Here is a 25,792-nt window from a genome sequence, read left to right on the forward strand (position 1 = left end):
AAATGAGGTGTAGTCTTGCTCAGACTCAGACCGACCATTCCTGAGACTTTGGTTAATTGCACCGCACCCACCAAAGTACAATGGTATCTAGTATTCAAATCCGTAAAAAGACAACTAACTTTTACAAATACTTGAATCTCAGAACCTTCGACTTAAAAAATTAGATGTTAAGTGATTTGAGACGATGAGTTAACCGCTAAACCAGGTGGGCTACATTTACATTTGAAAAAATAAATTACGTTATAATAAAATAACAATCACGTTATTATTATTATTGATATTAAATTTATTTAATTTTTTTTTATATTAATATTAAAAAAATGAATACATCGCGCTAAAATTCTGAAAAGATATTTATTTTTGTGGTAGAATATTTATTCTAAAATTTTTTTAAATAGTTGGATTCGCGCATATTATAACTAATTTAGTTCTGTTTACTATTATTTTATATAAACTTATATTTATTTTTTTTAAATAATTTCGAAAAATTTAAATTACAAATTTAGTAATTGGACGTTACGTAACGGAAAATCATTATTACTTTTTTTTTAAGTAAAACTACTACAGTTTGTTTATGTTTTTCAAGCTTAAGAGAGAGAGAGTGCAGATGATGGCATCCTCAAAAATTACATTTCCTTCTCACAAATTCTTTTTTAATAATTAAAATTTTTCTCTGTACATGATACTTTTACATATCCCAAGTTACACTTATTTTCTCATTTCTTTCTTCACATATCGATGAAAAATTTAGTTCAAACTAAAACGTATTTTTGCTCGAAATTAAAACGGAAAAACAGGATAATAATATCAAAATATTTTCTACAACCTACTTGAAGTTTCACGGCTCGGATATTATAACTGTATCAAGCATTTAGTTATAACATGAATGTAACGTTTTCGGTACAAAAAAAAGTGGTAACTGATATATGGAACAGCAATGCATATTTCAAACAAACTTTTTCTCAATTCTTTAATACAGCAATAAAACGATAATGGAGAAGACAAATACAAAACAAAGAGCAAAAAGGATGATAGTCACTTTTATACAGCAGTTTTTATAATTCAATTTTTTCATACTAAAAATGTTTTTTTTTTAATTAAAATTTTGAAACCTATTTTATTAATTGACTTATTAATATTTTAAAGCAGGGTAAGATAAAAACTTCCTTCATAATACATGTTTAATAATACTACTACACAAAAAAGTCAAGAAGGATGAGGGTCCCATATAAGCATGTACACAACTTCATTTTTTTTTTTCTAATGAGGTAGATCTAAAACTATGATCCCGGCCGATCCGTAGAACTGCTTCAGATGCATCAAATCTATATACTTAGTATCTGGTATCGGAATATATTTTAAAAATAAATTATTTGATTTAAGTTTGTTTAAGTCGGATCTTTAATGTTAGCTGTTGTATAAAACTGTAGTTTTAGTGTTTAAAAGTAATTATTTATTCATAATAAGAGTTTAATATTACGCTTGTTAAAAAAGAAGTTTATGCCTACTACATTCACGAATTTGTGGAGGTAGAGAGGATGATCCACTGTCAAGAAGTGGTACTGTATTGAACAGCGCTTGAAGCTGTATCTTGAAATGTAATGGTGTGCACATCCAATAGCCGTTAAAACCTGCCCTCTGCTCTACCAGTCTGCTGTTGCGCTGTGAGAAACGTATTTCTATTACGGTTCTTGTTGCAAATGGGCACATTTTAGTGCAGAACGTTTGAAAAAATGCAGTCCATCGACGGAAAAAGCTAAGTTGCTTCAACAACTTGGAATGGAGAAGGGTTTGTCCAGGAACATTTTATTATCGATACCAAATCCTCAGGAGTTTACGCTAGATACTTCTGATTTAGTAAGGACTTATTTCGATCGCAATCTAAATACGGATGTCCTCTTATAGGGAAAATTATTTTGATAAAATTTTTTCAATATGTTTACCGAGTACTTCTTATTCTGAGTCGCTAGTAAAAAAAATGTCACAAATACCTTTTTACATCTGCATACATCTCAGTTTAGTATGTACGTAGTTTGTAACATCAAATGAATTCGCCTGCTCCCTTTTAATTTCTCTTTGAAAACAACAATAACCTTAAATTTTATGGAGCCCTACCTGTATTTTGAGTGCTTTCTATACGTTTCAACGCGTTTCGCAGTAATCCCGTGAAAGGATAAAAATTCCTTGAAACAAACTTGAACCTCATCAAATCGATGACCATAAGCTTTTATTCTTACTATGTATGCGTACGTGTTTTCAAAGAAATTAACTTTCTCGTAAGTTTCCTAGGTCTGCATTTTCTAATTCTGTATGCACTAATCAACCCTAATAAGTAGAGGAACTGTTAATTAATACTCTTTAGGCTATTAAAATCATTAATTATGATTATCCTACTATCCTCTTTGCACTTCAAACATGTGCAATTGCAATCGCTGTCCGTTTCGTAGGCGGCTAACCTTGTGTACTTTTTTCATTACTTAAGACGAGCGACCAAGTAATTGATTTCTTCTATTTTTATTCCAGCAAGTAGCGAAGTTGCACAATTACATTCAACCGATTTATTTTCACAGCTTTCTTTATGACGTAACATTATTACGAATAATTTACACTAACTTTTAATGTAGTTTAAAAAAATAAACAAAATAACTTTTAATGTAGTTTAAAAAAATAAACAAAATAACTTTTAATGTAGTTTAAAATAATAAACAAAATAACTTCATAGAAGAACAACAGTTTAGAAACAAGTGTCGACAACATAGAATTCTGTAATCAGCTGGCTGAAATACGCAGCTCTGCTAATCTTTGAGCGATTCTCCTCCCTGTTACAGTGTAAGACGATGACCCTTTCTTGTAGAAAAATGGCAAAATAAAGATTGGCCGTAACATGAAGACTATCGTTATTTTTGCAGAACAGACCGCTGAAGCATCTTCTATTTAGCAACAGGCATACTTTCCGTTATAAAACTCAAATATAAAAAATGACCCTCATCCTTTTGCAGTTTGCTTTTCATATAATAATAATTTGATTATAATATGCGTATATAAAATGCGTATTGTTGAGTAAGAGTTATTCATATATATTAACCACAACGGTAAGTAAATATTGCCATTTATAATCAAAAAGTTACCGTTTGTAAAAAATGAATTGTGAATTTATATTTAAAAACAAAACAGCTAAATCGTTTTAATTTAATATTTTAAATTAATTGATCAACTTAATTATTAATTAATTAATTTAATTAATCAAATAGGATAGACTTCTTTTTACGTGATCTTATCAAAAACCACAAGCTATAGGCCTTAAAACGCACCAAAAAAACAAAAACAGATTAACAAAAACAAATAAATCATTATCTTGTAAAAAAATAACCTCATTCTGGAATTCATATCGATAGAGAAGTAATTAAATAGTAAATTACGGTTAAAAGGCATTTTTTTATTACGCGATTTATAAGTAAAATTCATCATCTAAAGGGGAAAAATGCGTTTGCAACATATAAACGTACTCGTAAATATTAAATTAAATAATAATAAAACTTAAGTTATATAATGGCATCACAAAATTACCGGCTGAAACATTTTTGTTCTAAAGAGAGTAAATCCAGACTTTAATGAAGGACTCATTCTGTTAGCTAGCACATTCAATCTGAGGTCGTGTTACGAAAGGAAATGCCCTTAAGCAACAAATAACATCTAATCTTACTTATTACCATTATAACTTATGATGTAGTATTACAATTATAATCGTACACATATATTACGTATTCAAGATGAAATAACAGTAAAAACCATTATAATTATGCAACTATAATCTACCTCGGAATTTTTTTTACGTTAAGTTTTTTTTTTTTAATAATAAGATATACTTATAGAATACAGAAAATGGATTGAAGAATAGAAACCAAAACTTTATTCGGGCTTAAAATAAAAAAAACTACACGATAAATCTTCCTAATACGCGATTTAAAAGTAAAACCAAACTTCATCGCTGAAAAACTTTAAAGAATAATAGACAATAATTTATACATAAACGAACAACCAATTAAACAGAAATTCATAAGCGTAATTTTTATATTTTATGGACTCAAGAGATCTGAAACTATCTTAGATCTATGAAATCTCGTGGGCATTTATTATTGACCCGCACTAATATCCATTGTTTAATATACAATTCTTGAAAGAATAAGTAATGAATAGTATGTAGAATATAGATGCGCAGTTAAGACCATGACAGCAAATTTTGGTGATTAGATTTTGCAAGAGGTAAATTAGTCATTTATATGGGCCAAAAATGCTCAGGACATTATATATTTATTGAATAAATTCATTAAAAATTGATTAGTTTACATGTACAAAAGAAAATCAGTACACAACGAAAAGAAAAACAATTATAAAACGTTAAATTAAATATCGGTGACATCCTTGATTGAATGGTGGCTTTCCAGATCCCTTTATCGACAAGATACCGGGTTCGAATCTCGATCAAATTTTGCATTCTTCATTCACAAAACAACTATATTCTATATTCCCGCGACCCAGATTCAAGCTCATGTAGTCGATTAATTATCAACAAAAAAATACTTCATTTAATAAATCTCATTTAGTAGTCTTCAATTACTAGAGATATTTAATGTAGATTATTTCTACATTCATGTTAAAAACAAATTAAGTTTTAATGCCGATTTAATAACATAAAATTACTTATTATTAGCCTGCATCTATAATAAACAAATATAAAAAACTTAATAACAAAAATAAACATATATATAAAACAAAATAGATTACATTATTCCTTATAAATAACAATTATTTTAATCATTAAACAGTAATTGTATTTATTTAATGTAATCTATAAATTTTTTTATAAAAATAAAATCTAATTTATAAACACAGCTTTTAGTAATTAACCGACAAGAAAATGTTAAAATAAAATGAGATAGGTAGAGAAAATATGAGATGAATATTTATGTACCGTTTAAAAAATTTATAAAAAAATAATTCTTATTTTACCGCTAATTTTTCTTTTTTTAAAAAATAAATAGCATTAAGAATTTTATAAATAAATCAAGATTACTTTTTTTATGAAGAAAAAAATTAAAATTATAAAAATAAAGGCGTAAAATAAATAATTAATAAAACAATAAAAAAGATTTTGATAAATAATTCTTAAGTCTGTTAATAGTATTGTAATTAATTTAATTTAAAATTAATTTCCTTATATTATATATATATATATACATATATATATATATAATTCATATTTAATTTAATTGACTTTTCCTTTTTTTTCTACAACCAGTATATTTACAATCGCCTCTATAGTGGAAGTAAACAACAAACAAATAAATAGTCAAACCAAAAAAAAGAAATAAAGTAAACAAGAATAATCACTAGATTTGGCGTTGTCATTTATCAAACTGTTACTCAGTAACCCCCTAAGTCAAGCACATGGAGACGTTTCAACCTTCGGACGTTCCTGCTGCTATCAAGCAGATTAATTAAGTGGTTGGCGTGATTTTCAGGTCGTTGCCGGTATTTAACACTGCGCTGTCTCACAACCTCACGAAATGTCGGAATCTTCAGATATTTATGAATTTCATTTTCCTTGCGAACCATGGAACCTCGGCAATTACCGACGTTACTTTTTTTTGGAAGCGTTTCTGATATTTATGTTACTATTACTTGCTGTTCCCAACAACTCCACGCCGTAAGTCCAGATTGGAAAAATAACTTTGTAAATCAGAACTTTATTGGACAAAGTGGGGCACGAGTTTCTCCGCAGCAACCGATGCATTTCCCTATTCTCAGGGTTCAATTGCTTCCTTTTCATCCACACGTGTCACTTCCAGGTCAAACGCTGATCTAGGTGAAGTCCACTCTCTGTTTTTGGGATCAAGAAACCATCCATGTACACTTGGACAGTCACCCTATCATATGGCGAATATGACATGCTTTGATTCATTCTTATTAACGTTAATCTTTCATTTTTTCTGCCGTGCGCAGACAAGGTCTAACGCCATTTGCAGCTTCCGCTAGGCTAGGTCTGGATCTTTGTTAACGGCAAGGATAACAGTGTCATCGGCAAACGTGGCAACAATCCAATCTTCTAGGGCTGGAAGGTCCAGCCCTAGAAGAATGTGTATTATAACACAGGACCTAGTACAGATCCCTGAGGGATTCCCTACCTAACGTTAAAGAATTTCGATAACTCATCATTACACCTTACGGAAAGAAACGTCCCTCAAGATAATTCCGTAAGAAATAGTAGTATTGTTGAGGTAGTTTGAATTTTAATTTATAGAGCAAGCAAAGCAGCCATACCTTATCAAACGCCTTTTGATGTCTAAGAATGCCGTTGAGCAGAATTTTATTTTCTTCAGACATCCACTGATGACCGTGACGACTCTCTGGAATAGTTCGCTGGTGGAGTAGCCGTACCTGAACCCAAACTGGTGGTTCGGAATTACCGTTTCACCCTTCAATACTGGCCTAAGTGGCCGAGTACCACTTCAGTCAGCAAAGTAACAGCTTTTCAAATAATTTGGATATGATCGCTAAGAAGCTAATTAGCCTGTAAGAAGAAATCTCCTCTGCAGGCTTCCCTGGTTTCAAGATCGTTACCGTACAGGTGGTAATCTCAACTTCCTTGTTGAGATCGGTCTATTCCGAAAGCTGACTGGCATTAGGCTCTCTAGGATGTTTTTAATATCCCCGTCATTAGAACCCTCTATGAGAGTTTTCCAACCTTCCAAGGCACTCCAACCTCCATGAGGTTGGAGTATTTCGCCTTTAAGTGTGAACAGGAATTTCACCTGTACTACGTCCAGGTGTAAATTTTGAACACATCTCCTCAACCTCCTTCCTCTGCTGGTTGTCAACCACAAACCCCACAACGGGTCTTTCGCGTTCCAGTTTCCTCCAGTGATAAATCTAGAATCTAGTGTTGCAATGTATTTGGAGAACAATTCGTTAGTTATAGTATGGCACGGAGAACAGTACACCGCGGATATTCTTATAGGTCCCAATCAAACTGTAACTTCAACCGTGGTTGCCTGAATCCGGTTAGTGCAAAAATCTGGAAGTTGGTAATGCCTCAGAAAATTGCTAATCAGTATCGCGTTCCCCCATGGGATCTTCCGTCTGGGTGATTAGTTACATACACCGAGAAACGTTGAAGCCTAAGGTAATTCCTGTATGTAAAGTGCGTCTCTGTTACTAGTATTAGTTACTAGTATTAGACGTAAGCCAGGTTAAGATGTTAACCTCTTCGTTCTAGGTCATAAAAGAGTAAACGAAACTGCGTCAGACTGATGACCTTGACATGGGAGGAAACCGTTATTGAATTGTTATATAGAGTTTTGAAAGTTATTAAAATTTTTAACCAGATAATAAACAATTTATAAAAAAAAAATTCTTTTACAACATTATTTCAGATTTTTATAAGAAAACCCTCCACAAGGATTTTTTATATAAATGAAAACAATTACGTGGAGAACTTATTAATATTAATTAAAAAAATATAATGCATGTAATTATAGGCTTTTCTTTAACTTATAATGGTCTCATTTCCGCTCTCATACAATATATAAAATTTCGTTGTTTGTTACGCTGTGTAAAATCTCACAACGGTGAAATTTTACACAGCGACGTTAGTCCGGTGACAGAGCAATATTTCATTGTTAATTTCAAATATTTCTATTTTACGTATACAGAAAATTTACGTATAATTTTTTCGGAGAAACAAGGGAAACGTTATCCTGAGGGAGGTAACTAAATCGATAAGACGCAGCTACCGATCCGATGACTAAAAAGTAGAAAATTAAAAAAAAATTAAAAAGTAGTCTAAAAACAAGCGTTTCGTCAAAAATAAACAAATTTTAAAAAAGAAACAAAATCAATTCGTAACTAAAAGTAAAAATGACCTTGTTTTCAAAAAAGTTACTTTTAAAAAATTCTTTATTTATGCGTGACTAAAAAGAAAAGCGTGGGACGCCCTCTAAATTATAAAATTTTAATATACAGAGCTCACGCTTTTCTTTTTTGTAATGCATAAATAGAATATTTTATAAAAGTAATTTTCTTTAAAACAAAATTACTTTTCACTTTTTATTACGATTGTTTTTGTTTTCTATTTATTTTTAAAGAAAAATATTTTTAAAAACTTAAAAAATTGTTTTTTAATAAATTGTTAGTCATACAAAACTAGGTAATACTTCAACTAGGTAATACTATTTTGTGAACGATAGAATCATTTATTAGTAAATGATTTTTACATATGTAAAGTTTTACAAAAGTAATACGCGATGATCGTAGGAGAATGTACGCGAATCATAAACCGTTCCCAAAAATTACAACCTTTCTTTAAAACGCATCCGACACCAAGCCTCAAAAACAAAATGAAGACGAAAACATTTCGCGTTATTTTCTTCTTTGGGACGCATATGCGATGCCAACTCGACCGAAATGAAGTTATTATATAGGTTTATAAGTGACACTTTTACTTCGTTCATCACAGTGATATAGTGAACATTGTTACTCTCAATGAAAACAGACAGTAACTCTAATCGATTTCTCTCGTACTTCAAGTGTGTTTTATATACTTCACAGCCATAAAAAATATCGATACAGAAAGTTTAATGTAACTTACCCTATTTCTATTGTTAAACAATGCGTTTTATTCCCCCCGATTTAACTCTTTAATGAATTCATTTTTAAAAGAGTATTAATTATGAAAATACGTTAATTGTAAGATGAAAAAAAATTGTCTTACAGTTTCTAGAAAATAATTTCTATAGTTTAAATAGGCTACTAGACGTTTTCCTATAAATGAATCTATTGTTGAAAAAATTATTATTGTTCGAAATAGTTTGAAAATAATTATAAATCCTTTCGAATTGCTTTTTCAAAATATTGAAAATAGGAAAGACAACTCGTCGATAAAATACTTGAGATACTTATTAAACTCTGTATAATTAATAAATTGTCGACCTACGTGATGAAGTGTTTTTATCTTTTATGCGATCTTTTTCTTTTTTATGCTTTTGCTTTTTATGTTTTTTCTACGCTCGAATCCTAGTTAAGCCAGAAATTTTTTATACGCTAAAAATATTTCATTTCAAATTCGTACGTGCAAGCTGGAGCTTATTTATTTTTTTTAATTAAATTAAAAACAATTATTTTTAATAGTAAACAAGTATATTTTTACGAACAATATTATAATTTATATCACCGATTTAGATATTTGTGAAACTTTTTTTTGTTACAGATCAGGAGGAGAGCCACACAGAAGTGCTTGTTCGCCCCTCCGGCACAGGTTCACATTCTGCCTCATCAAGTATGCTTCTGCTGCAGACACAGGTAATAATTTGAAAAGTTGTATTTGACATATAACAACTATTTTTACTTGATTATCTGTGCAAAAGTTAAACTAATTTATTTATATCGTAAAAAAATAGCCTAAAAGTTATTTATAAACAAAATTAAAATCGTATCAGTTCTATAATAAATTTGATCGAAATTAAATCATCCAGCCGGTTTGTGAGTAGTAAACCAGCCTTGAAATGTAAAAAGAAAAAAGTTCGTTTTTAAATGATATTTAGTAATAAGATTTTGATCCAGTGTTTTCTAAATCAAACTAAATGTATCATGTAAAATCTGTACTCTTGTTCAAGCGAATGTAAAATTTCTGAAACATAGTTACCATGTATAAAAAATTGTTTTCATAAAATATTATATATATATTTGTTTTTTTTTTACATTAGCTTATATATTTGTTTAATATTAAAGAGAAATGATAAGAAACAATATCTCTTGATAGAGCTTTTAAACACATCTTATCATCCTTGGTACCACTTTAAACAAATTATTTGTTATTTGCATTTTTCATCCAATGAAATATTTCATAAAATAACAAACAAAAATACACATACATACACATATATACATATATATGTATATGTATATGTATATATATGTATATGTATATATGCTTATAATTAATGAATAAATAAATAAATCTTTTTAACATAAAATAGGTTTTGAAAAAAGTTACGCATAATTTTTTTTTAAAAGCGTTTGTAAAAATCTTTACTAAATAAAGTTTTGAATTTTATTTCGTTGAATTATTTATGGCGTAGTTAGTTGTTTAGTTTCAAACAACTAAATTGCATTAAAACTGATTAAACTGTGACGATAAACAACCCTCTATAAAATAAAAATGTGATGGCGTTTAAGAAATGAGAATTCAACGTACTATAAAACGAATAACTTCTATTACTATAGGGGTAAAGTAATAGCTCATCTTTCAATATTATATTTCATAGGGTATTGTAGAATAGCTATTTAGTTATTACAAAATTCTACGATTTCAAATTACCCAGATGTATCATAAAAATATATAAATTGTCAAATTTAAATTTATAATAATATTTTTAATTTAGTAATAATTTATTTATTATTCAATAGCAACAACAAATTATAAACAAAGATAATTTAAAAAAATAATTATTAGTCTGTTATAAAGAAGTTATGTAATAAAAAAATTAACAGCAGAATTACTGTGAAGCTTTTTTTTATTATTATCATAAAAATTGGTTTTTTCATACGATTAAAGTATAATTTTACTTTTTTACGATTTCACCCGAGTTGACTTCCATAAAGTTCACAAAGGTTTAGAGAAAAATAAAATCTACAGATAAATGATTGTTATACATAGATTATTCGGTTGATTTACCGTGAAAATTACTCAATAACATGTTTGTTGTTGCGGATTTAAGATTATTCCTTACTATTAAATCTTGCATTTTGCATTACGCGTGCGTTAGAATTTATAGATTACTATCTTTTGTTCGTCATTTTCCTTTATATTTTTATTTTACTCGTCAAATTATTAAAAAAACCCTACCTTTTCATAATTATTTAAAATTATTTTATTTTTTATTTTCTTTAATATTTTGGTTGGGTTATAATTTATTATGAGATTTTTAAACAGCAGTTATATAAGAAAAGATTTGAAAATATTGTGCAAGTATCTTAAGAATCCTTATAATTATTCTTGATATATTATTATAGATCTTAGCTTTTAATTTATTATTTAATTTTAAAGAATGTTTATTTTCTGTATTTTTTCACATTTTTAGCTATAGTCGCATCAGCAATTCATTAGCGACTCATTAGTCTATCGGTAAATGTGAATCTTGAACAAACTCAGGCCAACCATTCCTGAGATGTATGGTTAATTTAAACCCAAACACACCACCAAAGAACACCAGTATCCACGATCTAGTACTTAAATCCGTTAACAGTAACTGCCTCTATTAGGATTTGAACTCGAGAAATCGGAATTACTTAAGTTATGACAAAGGATTTACAATTAGACCGACCCTATGGGTTTAAAGAATGTCGGTTTTCTATATCAAAACATTATTTTTATTATCGTATTAATTTTATTGTTTAACTAAAATTCTTATTTTCTACCAAAAAAAAATTAATTTTCAATCAAGATCTAAACGTATCCATGAACTACATTCTATCGTAAATCAAAATACCCGGGTGATTTAAAAAAGACTTCGTAACTTTAAAAGCGTATAAAAATTTACCGAGATAACTTACTGATGCTGTTGAGGTCTTATTTCATAGCAAACCGCATCAAAATTGCCACCAAAATTCAGTTTGATTCGATATGGCCTCCATTTATAATGCGACATACATCCTGCCTGTAGTCGATTTCATTCCAGAGTGTAGCCAGCAACTCGAGCGTTACCTCTGCAGATGCGTCTTTAATTTGAAGTCTTAGCTCGACAAGCAGGCAAAGGTGGTACATAAACCCGATTTTTAGTAAAACACCTCAAAAAAAAAATCTAGCGGGATCAAATGCGGGAAGCGAGGTGACCGTGCAATTGACCTTTACTACCGATCCACCGATCTGGTAATCGAGTATCAAGAAAATCTCGGACTTCTAGGCGGTAGTGAGATGGTACCCCGTCTTACTGAGAGTAATGATGTCCGTCTTGGTCATCATCATCTAACTGAGGAATTAGAAAATTTTGAAGCATCCAGATAAGCGATGCCATTTACAGTCGCCTCCAAGAAGGAGAATGGGGCGGTCAGTCTGGAAAAAGAACGACCTGTCTCAACATAGGTTTGGTGGCAAGAGTAAATTGTACGCCTACTAGGAGTCTCCCTACCGTACTCTCTACGAAAATTATGTTGAACTGCAATTTCTGACTGAAAATCGTGAAATCAAAACACACAGCGAACACGTTCAACACCAGTAAATTTATCCATTTTTAAAACCGGTGACAGCGGTGGCCGAATTCAGTCATAATAAACTAAAAATAAATTTTAATTTTTACATTATATTATAATATTTTATAATTATTTTTTTTCGTTAGCATTTAAAAAAAAAACAACATACTGAATAAATATTTACAGTGTGAACAAAAAAATTACACATAAAATCTATTAAAAGATTATCATTATAATATTTTACTTAAAAAATTGTAAAGTACTTATTCTGATTGGTTTTAATAATACAAGCTACTTTTATTTTTCTTAATTATGTAATATATACAAATACATAAAAAAAAACATGTAATAAAACAAAGAAATGTAATTTGACGTTGTAATTAGTTTTATAGTAAGCTAAATGAGAAAAACAATTTTTTTCAAAATTAATTTCGGTAATTAATTTAAATTTACCGGTACTTCTTTATTTTTATACAATTTTATTTTAATTATGATTAGCGATAAAGAATTTAAAACAAAAAGTCTCATATAATGACCTCTATTTCAAAAAAGGCAAGACAACTTCACTTTCCGTTAAATATAGCACTTAATTTACATAACGTTTAATTTTTTTTTAATCAGTTTTAATCCATTTTTTTTAAACATTTTATTTTAGTTGAAACAATTTTTTTTATGTATATTTTTATAAATACATTACTAATAATGTAAGTTATTACTTAGCTTAATGTATACAATGTTTTTAAAGCAATTCTATATGTATAATATTAAAAAAAAAATTTTTTTTTTCTTTTCGAAATGTAAATTATTTTAATCTAATTAAAGAAATTAATACTTTTTATAGCAGCATTAAAATAACAGGGTGAAAAATATTATTATATTTATTATAATAAGATCGGGCTTCCCACGTAAATTACAATAAATAAATTCAATTTTTGGGTTAAACAGTCATAACGATGTAAATAATAGATATTGCAGATCGATAAATGTGATAAAGTTACAAAGGGGGCAAAACGACCATATGTCGGACTGTCAACACTATTGCGATCACAGCCGACATAAAAGAATGTGACTGGACAAGAAAAGTAGAAAAGATTATTGGCAGCAATAGGTAAGAGTAGTTTAGACCTGCTAACAGCAAACTGATTGCTAAGTGCAGCACAGTTAAGTATAAAATGCATTACGATCGTGTTACGTACTATTTATCGGGTACGTTAACTCGTAGCCCTTGAATAATTGTCATTTCATTCGTCATATTAATAAACTAGACAAGGTACACCGTTATGAATCGATGTTCCTTTCCTTTTAATTATCACACTCATCCGTGAGTTTATTTAGTCTTTATTTGGTTATCTAACGAAACGCGTCAATATTAATTAGAAAATATTAAGTAGCCTAATAATTTAATATTCAAAATTTATTAATTAGTCGCCGTTTCCTTTACCATCGTACGTAAAATAGAAAAAAAAACGATATATAATTCTTTAACCGATGAAGTTTAGTCGAATTATTGATATATCACATAAAAATTTAGTAAATTAATGGTGTTTATACGGAGAAAAAAAAGGAACGGGTGAAAATATATATATATATATATATGTTTCTAGTTACCCAGGTAAAATGTAAAAATAAGTTCAGAAAACTGAAATCGAAATTAATTTCCTTTCAAATCATTAAAATTTTTATAATAAAATTTTAATGAAGCTTAACATTTATACGCTTTCAATCAAATATGTGGACTATTCGGAAAATTTTCGGCTTAAAAAACACCACAAGATTTTTCAGAATTTTTTTATCTTTCAATGATGTCATTCGATATATTACGACCGATTATTTTCCAATTTTTTAATAAGCAGATGTCTTAGCATTGACTTCATCGTTTGAAATGAATTTTCGTTCAACAAGCTGTTAATCGCTGAGAGTCCAATCCAGTGAATACAGTGGATGTAGAAGCACTTCGAAGAGTAGGTTGTGTAACAGCAAAAACTTTAGACGTAAGTGTAGGTTCATTATCGTGATGGAAAAGCGCTTTCTTTTTGACCAGATTTGGATATTTTATCCTTCAATCGGTAAAGCGAAGAAAAGAAATACTCCCTAGTAATATTCCGGTTTTTTTTTCAGGTAGTTTATGAGTACCACACTGTGATAATCCCGAAAACCTGTAACCGTGACTTTTTCTAAAGATGACACCGTTTTCCCTTTCTTTCAGGCACTTTCATCTACTACCACCCGATTTGATCTTTGGTGTATAATGGTAAATTCATGTTTAATCTGCTGTTATAAAGTATAAAAGAAACTCAGGGAAACCTAGATAAATAATCAAATGCGTTTTGATCGATTGTTAACAAAGGCTGCACCGATGAGCGGAAAGCTTTTTCATACCCGAAACATCGTGTAAAATTAAGCAGATAAGAACTACTGAGATGTTTAAAATATCAGTAAGATTACGTAATTTCAGTGGTGATCATTTACTTTGGAGCGTTGTTATAATTTTTATGAAAATATCGTCAATCTTATCGGTTTTTGGGCTTCCCAATGTGTATGACCGCTTTTAAATTCAGATCCCATTTATTTACCGTCGAAAACGAAAGGGAAGAATCCTATAAAGTAGAATCTGGAAACGTTTTGTATGTCCGTTAGGGTTAAACCTTTTAAAATAAATAACTTTATAACAACTGGAACTTCAATTTTATCCATTTTTCATAAAATGTCAAAACTTGTTTACTTTACTGATAACAACAAACAAGCAACTGAACGTTCGCTTCTGAAATTTTACAGTACACCATCTAAAGGATCATACTTTACAAATATTAGAATTATTTGATCCTGATCCTATTTGCGCCATATCTGTGTCAAACCTAGAACTTTTCCAACGACCCTATCTGAAGTCACTTTTTTAGGGGTGACTGATAACAAGATTAAGTCAAAAGAAATAGAAATTTATATAATAATCCCAGAAAGATAACGGTTGAATTATAAAATAAAATAGAATTTTCAAAGAAGTAAACTTGTTATTTTTATGATAAAAACATTATTAGTAATAAAACCATTAAAATATCTATACTGTTATCTTTCATCTGATTTTCTTCACGTTTTTTTTGTTTGGTTAGCACAGGTTGAGTTTGTAAAGAACCGTTAATGATTTTCAATTTTCTTTTAGTAACCTGGATATATAAATACGTAATTAAAAACAGTAAATTTAGATATGTAATAAAATTAAATTAATTAAAAACTTAATTTGCACAAAATTAGTTTACGTTGCATTTGTTAATAAGAAACATCTATTAAATTCAATTATCCCTTGAAACAAACATTCTTCTCCGGTGATGATACTGGAAATAAAATTATTTAGATAGAAAAAACCTATGAATTAAAATTTTATTTCTACGTTCTTTGATCCAAGGTATAAATTTATATTTACACATCTATGTCGTCAAACATCTAATGAAATCCTTGATGGAATTATTTATTTATTTATGTTATAATAAAAGTTTTGCAGTTATAAATAGCATGAAACCTTCTAAGCACGATTATTATCTGTCGTTTTTTTATAATTTATTTATATAATTCTAAAAGTATAATGTTTAAAAATTTTGATATATCTCTCTTATACACAGAAAAAGTTTTTCTGTGTATGTGTACATATATATATATGGGTGTTACTGAGTTATTAAATATCTAGTAAAACGACCAACAAACCTATTTTCAGTTTTGGGATATAAATTTCTTAAATTCTTTTTTACCGACTTTTCGAAGAAACGTACGGTATTACTTTCGGTCACAAGGTGAGAAATAGAGTGGTGAAAACAAATTTCGTTTACGTTTTGAGGTATGAGGAATATGAAAATACAATTTGCTTAAAATCGATTTTTCTTATCGAGAAAATATATATATATATAATTTCTTGAACATATTCCGCTGGTATATTTAATAAAATAATTAAAAGTAATTAATAAGTGATATATCCACCTTACCAGTGTAAGGTGGATATACAACTTATTAATTACTTTTAATTATTTTATATATTTGTATGCGTACAATTTTGTGGCTTGAAAATGAAAAAGATTGTCGAGTCGTTCTTCAGATACGCTTAACCAAAGTTGAGGTTATATTGAATGTGAGATGGTGTATTTTTCATACGCGCTTACGCACTGTGACAGGTGAATGAGTTGAAACTTATTTTTTTATTGTACTGATTTTTGACGTGATCTTTTACGCATCAAAGGTTCTTTTTGTAAAATTTTGAATTAGAATGAGTCGATACTCTTTCAAAAGGAAACAGAAATAATAAAGAGTTCGGTCTTCTTGCGCAAGAATTTTTTTACGATATTTTAGAGTATCAAACAGTACGCGACGAAAAATATATAATCAGAAACGTTTTCCTACTATGCCTATAGGGGCTATAAAAAGAATCAAAGAAGTAAAACTGCTTGAATAAGAGCGTAACATTTTTGATTAATCCATTATAAGATTTCAAGCGCTAACTTTAAATTTTTAACTTACTCCTCCCCTATTAATCAGGTACACCTTTGACCTGGGATTTTAATTTAAGAGGGAAATACGTTATTTAATTATCACATTTCCGGAATCAGAAGTTAGAGGAGGTACGATGGTAATAATGAAATTAGCGAATGAGGTCTTTTAAATATTATAAATACTTAAATAGTTTTGTATGAAAAGAGTAGAACAGTTGTACGTATTATGATCGGATAGAAACCTCTATCGTTATAACATTAAACATGTTAAAATATTATAATATTACAACATTAAAAATGTAATAACATTTTAACATTAAATATCCATTTAACGTTAGTAGTAAGAAAATGTGTATAATTAATGACAGAGAATTGATTAAAAACTAAGCTTGAGTCGTGAATTTTACTATCTTCTTGTTGGTTGTTATCGTTTATGACCGACCACTACTGTAAAATACAATTCAAGCTATAGCAAAACAAGAATTTTTAACTAAGAAAGGAAAAGATTTGTGCAAAGAGTTTAAAGTAAATGCTCTGAGAATTTTATGGTATTTAACTTAGTTTCTTTTTAAATACGATCACATAAATCACACGAAGAGAGGTTTCCATCGAAGCTTCTCAAGAATTACACACTAACATTCCTACGCAGAACATTTAATTTAAGTACGAGTATACACATATAGTTAGGTCAGAGAACATTGTCATTAACAAATACTATCAGTCAGTATTCATAAACTCGAGAAAAAAATGAAAACAAAACTACAATTAATAATTTAACAATAATAACTAAAATTGAATGAAGAGAAATAATGATTTTTTACGGATAACAACACTCGAGCTGATGCTGCTCCACCTCAAATCTAAGTCGCAGGTCCATCACGCAGTTTTAGTCTTCTAACGTATTCGCTATTGTTTAGAAGGTTAATAGCTAATAAACCGGAAATAAAATTGAAAACTAGAAATCTCTATTATAACATTAGCAACGCCTAGAAAATAAGAAAGATTTTTAACGCAAGGAAAACAATATTTCTTTCGTAGAATAATTATAAGCTTATTGCGCGATGTACCGTAAAAGTAAATAAACATAAATCAAAAGAAAAAAAAATCATATTATACTAATAAATTACAATTATATAGTATTAATAGAAAACCACCATAATCACCGATCACTAGCAATATCATTACCAGATAAAGACCGATTAATCTTTAATATTTAATTACGCAGAAATAATATCATCATTTGTAATAAAAATAAATAAACAGTAATATTAAATTTATATATCACGGATGTGTGTGTGTGTGTGTGCGCGCGCGCGCGCGCGTGTGTGTCTGAGAGAGAGAGATAGAGAAAGAGAGAGATAGAGAAAGAGAGAGAGAGAGCGTGAGAGAGAGAGGGAGAGAGAGAGTAAAAGAAAAGAAATCAAAATTATAAATACATTTTTAATATTTCAGCTATTTAATATAATAATAAAGTTTTAACTTTATAACAATAGATAATTTATTAGATAAGATAAAAATACGATCAGCTGTATCATAATTATACATTATTAAACAAAACAAAAACTTTATTTAATAATCTATTTATTATTTTTAAACTGCAACTGATTTCTACCTTTATTTATTATTATTATTATTATTGCAACTATTACTTTTATTAGCAACCATATTATCATTATTAATACATTAGAGTATAAGGATAGCCAGTTTACAAATAAATTGCTAGAATTATCGTACAGAATGGATCCGGTTGAGTTTTTGAAAATTTGTTTACCGATACATACGTATAAATATCGATTAAACTTTTATGTAATCTTGTTAAATACAAAATCATTTAACATAAATTATTAAATTAAACAATTCTTGAACGTTATAATAATTAAAATAATAGTGTTATTATAATTTCTTTCGAATGAAAAATCATTAATTTTTCCAGTTATATAATAAAAAGTAAATAAAAATCGTTTAATACTGAATAAATTCTTATTATATAAAAAGTAATAATTTAATTGAATTATAAAATAGTATATTTATTTTCACGTTACAGCCTAAAAAAAAAAAATAAAAAAATAAATAGAAATTATTGTACTGACATTTTAAGTTAGTAACTTATGTTATTAATGTACAAGCTATTTTAATTAATTAATTTTTACAATTATAATCGTAATTGTAAAAGCGTAATTACATTTTATAATATTTTTGATTAATTAAAAAAATATATATTTTTGTTTATTTAAAAAAATACATTTCTGTTATTTATTTAATGTCGCATCGATCTTATTACTCATTAGCGACACCTAGCGGGTCTGGATCACATGTATATAATATTAAATTACAGAATGTTGCTTGCAGCTGCAAGCACAGTTCCGAGATTTAATACAGATTTAGATGACACAAATAAATAATTTAGCTTATTAATTATTACTTATAACCGGAAGATAAAACGCATAAAAGATTAAATACCATTATTTTTACACACCTTGTATTTTAGGAATGTTTTTTACGGATCGGGGGTTTTATTCGATTAAATGAATAAAATTTATTTTCAAGAATCTATCTTTGTTATTGCATAGTGTTATTATTTGGATTACTTTTTTTCTAATTGTGAAATACGATATCTAAAAGAAAATCAAATCTAAATTAATATTAAATAGTACAGTCTATCTTGAATGACTATAAATAATTCTCAATTATAGATAAAAATGTTAGACCTTTAAATTTTTAATACTACAAACGATCAGTTAATTTAATTTTTTCAATAAATGTGTAGTGCAAGATAAGTTTTTGAAAAATTAAAACTCAAACCTAGTCGAGGACGTTATTTAATTAAAAAATTTATCATTCAGTGTAGAATGTTTGCTAATGTTTAAACGTAACTAAAAATACTTAGAAAAAAAGGTAAGTAAAATTTTAATAATTCGCCTAAAAAAAATTTATACTTATACCATATCCAACTACCAAGCATCACAAATAAAAATACGATACTTTAGCCGGGGATGTTGGATACAGCTTAACATTTTTTTTCAAAATTAACTTCATCTTTACTGTTTTGGATTTATAGATAAATTGAAGCATTGTTTGGCTGTTATGACATACACACATATGCACATGCGCGTGCACACACACACACATACACATATGCATATATCTATATACACATATATTTCTTCTTGAGAAATATATTACTACTTAAATCATGGAGAAACAAAATCTTGAAAACTTGTTTGACTTACGCTGATGGAAATTACTTCCATTTAACTTTAATGTTTATTATGCTTAAAATAAAAACTCGTACTGCTAAAGCAACTTAATTATTGTCATTGAAAATCTGCGTTATAAAATTTAGAATTCCGGGAAAAAATATTTTTTATGTTATTTCTACAATAAATATCGACTAACTTTATAATAAACCAAAAAAATTACACGGAGTTTATTAATCGTGTATTTATTCTCGGTTTTTATTTAATATTTACGGATAACTACACACGCTAATCAAACAGGTTTTCTTAAATAAAAAAATTACGAATTAAAGACCTTAATTAAACAAGAAACTATATTTCCAGGCATAACTAACAGCATCCTCACTCTAATAAAACCTTACACGATAAAGTAGAGAAATCGGTAATAATGTTATAAACTTATTTTAAAGATTTCACGAAGAATTTTTAAACTGAAAATCGGGATAAACCGTTTCATTAATTTGATACAAATATTAAATAAGTAGGTTCTTTTAGTTAGAATTATTAACAATAAACTATATTCAAATATAATTATCCGTAATATAAGCTTTCATTTTCTACGTTATAAAAAGCTACTTGTCACTTTGAAACAAATTTACGAGGTAACATACGATTAACGTAACTTATTCGTGATGTAATAAAGTAATGATAAATTTGAAAATTATTTTAAGCAAAATTTAATTGTTATTTCTAATTTTTAGTCGCTTATCGTATATAACTTATATATAGTCGTATATCACTTATGAATAATCGTAATGAATCGAATAACTGCAATAAAGAAGTTTTGTGACGGTAGTAAATCATTATATTATGTCAACAAATCTAAACGACCGGGTTTAATGAGCAATGAAATCAAAATTACAAGGTAAAAATAAACATTAATTCCAATCAGAAGACATTACTCGGAACATAAAATAAAAATTAAAGAAAATAATACGTCGTTAGCTGTATGCTACTTTTCTAATGATTTTATATAGCGCGCAAAACTAAAGTCGTAATAAGATGAGAACAAGAAACATAAATGCGATGCGTAACTAAATTGGAATCGCAGAAGAAAGGAAAAATAACGATCGAGAATATTAATAAATTTTACATCTCTGTTAACGTTCTACAGCAGACAGCGTATGCGAAATTTTTGTTAAATGTACCAAATACGAAAGAAAATAAGCCCGACGGAATACGACGTAGCGATCAGCGGACGTCTTAGACGTATTCTCATTACGGGTTCTAGTCGCATTAAATCAGAACGATAAAACACCCACGATAATAAAACTAAAGCCGTTACTGGAAGTCGGGGGCCGAGACAGCTTCGACTCTTGATGAACGGCAGACTGAATAAATCGATAGGGTCTGAGTAGGTTTACCTGAGAGGAAACCTTTCTTTTCTCTTAGGTATTAAGTAGTGTACAGTTAACACAGGAGGTTCGCACTGCTCGTTCGCAACTGTAGCCTGTTTCGCCGACACTTGTTTGTTCCAGAGACAAACGGGACAGGACGAGCGGGAGTCTGCCGGAGCGAGATAAAGCACGGTTGTGGTCGTTACTGCCGGTATCTTGGCAGGTCGCCCTGGACGACCTTGGGATTCAAATGTCTCCGCCCATCTTATACTTCCACATGTCGATGCTAATTTGTATAATGACGCTATATTATACTACAATTATGACTTCTTCTTTCTTTAGTCGTAGGTCCATTTAACAGGTATTCTCCGATCTAACGGGTCGTTAATTTAAAAGTCGGAAAGAACTGGAAAATTTAATTTAAAAACAAAAAAAATATAAATTAAAATAAAATGCCGTAATTTATTTCAATATAAAAGCAAGCGATACGGTAACTAATAAGAATCCGATTTTATTATTTTTTTGCGAGTAAAATAAAATTTATGATATTTAAAACCGACCCGATAAAACATATTTAACGTTAACACCTTCGAAGTTATTATTGATTTTAACATTTCATTATAAATTTCCGTAGAAATAAATAACTGGACGAGTGATAATTCGTATTCCAGTTTTATCCTTATATGGATTATACGCATTAATCCACGAACGTTTAATAAAAAACAGGAATAAATTTTCCATCTCGTAATTTTTATTTGTTATGTATTTACTTTTTAACCGGATGAAATATGTTTGCACTCATTCTTACTTCTGTTTCAGTCTCCTTATATACAAATGCATAAACGATAAAATTTTCTTAAAATCTATATAACCTAGCGACACTACTTAGAAATCCCTGTAGGTTGATTTCAATCTTTTAAAAACAATAATTTCCTTCAAAGTGTTGAGATTTTAAGCTTAATAATCAAACTTATAAGTTTCGGTCCCGATGTTTTTTTTATACTTTCACCCCGTGATTTTATTTCTAATTCAGTACACCTTAGCGGATAAAATAACCTAAAAATTTGTTTCACGCTTGAACCTTACAGAAAATCATTTTATTAGCTCGATTAAGAAGCTTGATATTTTTTAATTTCTCCTGGATAAACCGTAATCAATAATCGTCTGACATAACTTATCTATAAAGTCGTTTACCCGTGAAAAACCAGGTATAAAATACCCGTGTATTATCTATTTCATCGTGGCATCGTACCATCTAAACAAATCTTTACGCAGGTAATGCTTAGTAGTGTCTCTAGTTCCCCTTGCTTATTAATTAGTTTCTAATATCAGACCTCCTGATGTCGGATTAGCAGTATGAGGGACAAGAACCAGTAGATTGTTGTCCGATAAAGAGAGATGACGCCTAAGGGCAATCGTAACCAGTAAAGGGTAAAAAAAAAAAAAAAAATAGTTTTTTTGGAATTTCTTCTCATTTAATTTTTCAATATTTTCTGAATCGTTTTTGATATAAGTTACATAATTGTATCTTAATAAATAAATTTTCTAAATTGAAAAAAAAGTCACAGCTGTTTTAATCAAAATGATGTGTAATTTATCTTAATTAGTACTTCATGATCGTTAGTTAAAAGTTTCGCTGTACTTGAAAAACGTTTAATAACTTGTGTACATTCTGGTATAACTATCGTATGCATGTTTATATAAATTTAGAATGATTATGTTGCTAATTTTTACGCATGTGTAGGCGTGACATAACTTATTACAGTGGATATATATATGTTTAAAACTTTTTATCTATTCACTGCGCCACATAATTATAGTTTTAAAAATAATTTTCGTATATAACTTAAAACCTTAAATATTAACTAATATAACCGACCTATCAAGAACTTATTTATTCATTTTGTTATTCGAACTAATTATCATTTTGTTGCCATATAAGTGATTTAAATGATTTGCAGTTACCGGTTAATATTTTTGGAAACATTTCTTTTAACAATACCACAAGTGCACCCATTAAATTTTATGATTGCTATTGTATTCTAAATGAAATAAGGTTATTCCATTTAAAATTTAGTCGATGTTCGCTCTTATAGATATTATCTCTACTATTTAAAGATTTACATATATCATATTTGTTTCTACATAATACATGTTAACATATTTTTATCACCCGATAAATTGTATTTTATCATTAATACAGTTATAAATAAATAATAGTAGGTCATTGAAGGATAAACGTTTTTTCATACTGTAAATTTATTTTACTACCACAAACAAACGAATAAAAATAACAATCAGATTATTCATTGCGAGTTAAAAGATCAAATTTTAAATGAAATTTTTATAATTTATTTTTTTTAAATCAATTTATTAATAATAAAAGTAAAATACTACAGTCGACTAATCAGAACTTTAGGAATATAAATTCGATAAATAACGCGTTCGAAAATAAACAAGAACAAAACAAGAGTAATGAAATGTAGTAGAAATAATATAGATGAACCACTGAATATAAAAATAGGAAGAGAAAAGTTTACGGAGGTAAAAGAATTTTGTTATCTGGGAAGTAGAATTACAAAAGATTGATGACAAAGCAGGAGCGATATAAAACGCCAAACAGCACAGGCGAAACGAGCCTTCATTTAGAAATATAATTTGTTTACATCAAAAAACAATTTAAACGTCAGGTAAACATTTTTGAAAGTATATATTTGGAGCGTAGCTTTATATGGAAGTGAAAATTGGACGATCGGAGTAGGTGAGAAGAAAAGATTAGAAGCTTTTGAAATGCGGTGCTATAGGAGAATGTTAAAAATTAAGACGGGTGGATAAAATGACAAATGAAGAGATGTTGCGGCAAATCGATGAAGAAAGAAGCATTTGGAAAAATATAGTTAAAAGAAGAGACAGACTTACAGGCCACATATTAAGGCATCCTAGAATAGTCGCTTTGATATTGGAGGGACAGGTAGAAGAAAAAAATTGTGCAGGCAGGCAACGTTTGGAATATGTAAAACAAATTGTTAGGGATGTAGGATCTAGAGGGTATACCGAAATGAAACGACTGGCACTAGATAGGGAATCTTTGAGTGCTGCATCAAACCAGTCAAATGACTGAAGACAAAAAACACATAATACAAATTCTGCAGTTTAATCGCGGTTCTGTAAAAAGAAAAAAATTCTTATATTCGAATACCATTTGAAATTCGCGTATTATGAGGAAATACCAGATAATTATTTTACTTTTGAGTGTGTCTTCCCGCACCAGTTGAGTAAATAAATTCATATTGTGTAAGTACAACGATAGAAATACTTTATTTCCTTCCTTTTTACTTCACTGTAGTAATGGTTTTGGTCCTATAGATTCAAAGCTCTTTTTGTCTTTTTAGAAATTGTGGACCACTCAATTATTCGACGTTTTCGAACCATTACAGGTAGAATATGAAGAACCAACGAAGACAAAAAAAAATTGAAAAAATTCTTAAACGAGTTCTTAAACAACCGATGAGATCTGACGTATTACATTGAGTTATATTAAATTCAGATCTATCTTAAATTTTGTTGAATCATCTTTTTTGTATTTTTTCAGCATCCACAGAGTGATTAAGAAGGAAAAGGAAAGTATTCTAGAGCTTGAAATAAGGAAAAACATATTTCCGAATTAATTAATCAATATATTTAAATTTTCATACTTAAATTTAAAATATATATATAAATATAAATTTAAAAAATCCCTTTCGGCACGCCGGAAGGCGGAGGTAGATTTCACCGGTGCTAAGTAGGGGGATAAAAAAAATGTCCACCTTAAAGTTAAAAAAACTTCAAATTTACTCAATACGACAACGGTTGCATGTGAAAAAAGTTTCATATGTTTAGCATAGAGAAGTCCCATCTTACAATTCCAGCAACATTTCGATCATCCTTTGCCAAAGGGTTGGTCATACCAGAAATGTAAAGGTAAAATTATACCTTTATAAAATTAAAATTTTAGGTAATGTTTAGAGAACTGTGCCCTTTTTGGTAGATATAGTTTTTTTGGCTTCGAACCCCCATTTTTTCTACCCCCTGGGTCAATGGTTGGTTATATCAAAAGACTTTACTTAGATAAGTTTTAGGCCCTTATCCAAAGAATAGTAAGAAATTTAAACAATTTCAATATTTTACTTAATAAGAAACTTATAGGGATATTTTTTTTTTGAAAAAGCCATTTCCTCCCCATGGGACGATTTTAGCCGTTAATAAACTCAACCGAGATTTTGGGTCGAATTATTTCTAGGGAATAATTTGAAAGTGATTGGCACAAAATTACGGCAGTTATCGTGTTTACAAGAAAGAGAAATATATTAGATATATATAAACTTTTGAGCTGACGGTGATTTTGGGGTCTGGGGAACGTGAAACGCGAAGATATGTCTAAATTTTCTGGCAGTCGAATCATGGTACCCATTACAATAGGTAGCTTTCTTATGAAATCTACCTAAAACTTAAAAAAAAAGTC

At 28.9% G+C, this 25,792-nt stretch overlaps 1 protein-coding gene across 3 annotated transcripts in view; it reads left to right on the forward strand.

The window, feature by feature from the left end:
* Positions 1 to 25,792, forward strand: part of Hr38 (Hormone receptor-like in 38) — a 240,835-nt gene that overhangs the window by 136,725 nt on the left and 78,318 nt on the right. For all 3 annotated transcript variants that reach the window (XM_075355896.1, XM_075355894.1, XM_075355895.1), the window contains exon 2: positions 9,266 to 9,357. In XM_075355896.1, coding sequence (XP_075212011.1) covers positions 9,337 to 9,357 — 21 coding nt within the window. In that variant the 5' untranslated portion in view covers positions 9,266 to 9,336. The remainder of the gene's footprint in view (positions 1 to 9,265; positions 9,358 to 25,792) is intronic.

Source organism: Lycorma delicatula, chromosome 2 (genome assembly GCF_047948215.1).
Source record: "Lycorma delicatula isolate Av1 chromosome 2, ASM4794821v1, whole genome shotgun sequence".
Lineage (NCBI taxonomy): Eukaryota > Metazoa > Arthropoda > Insecta > Hemiptera > Fulgoridae > Lycorma > Lycorma delicatula.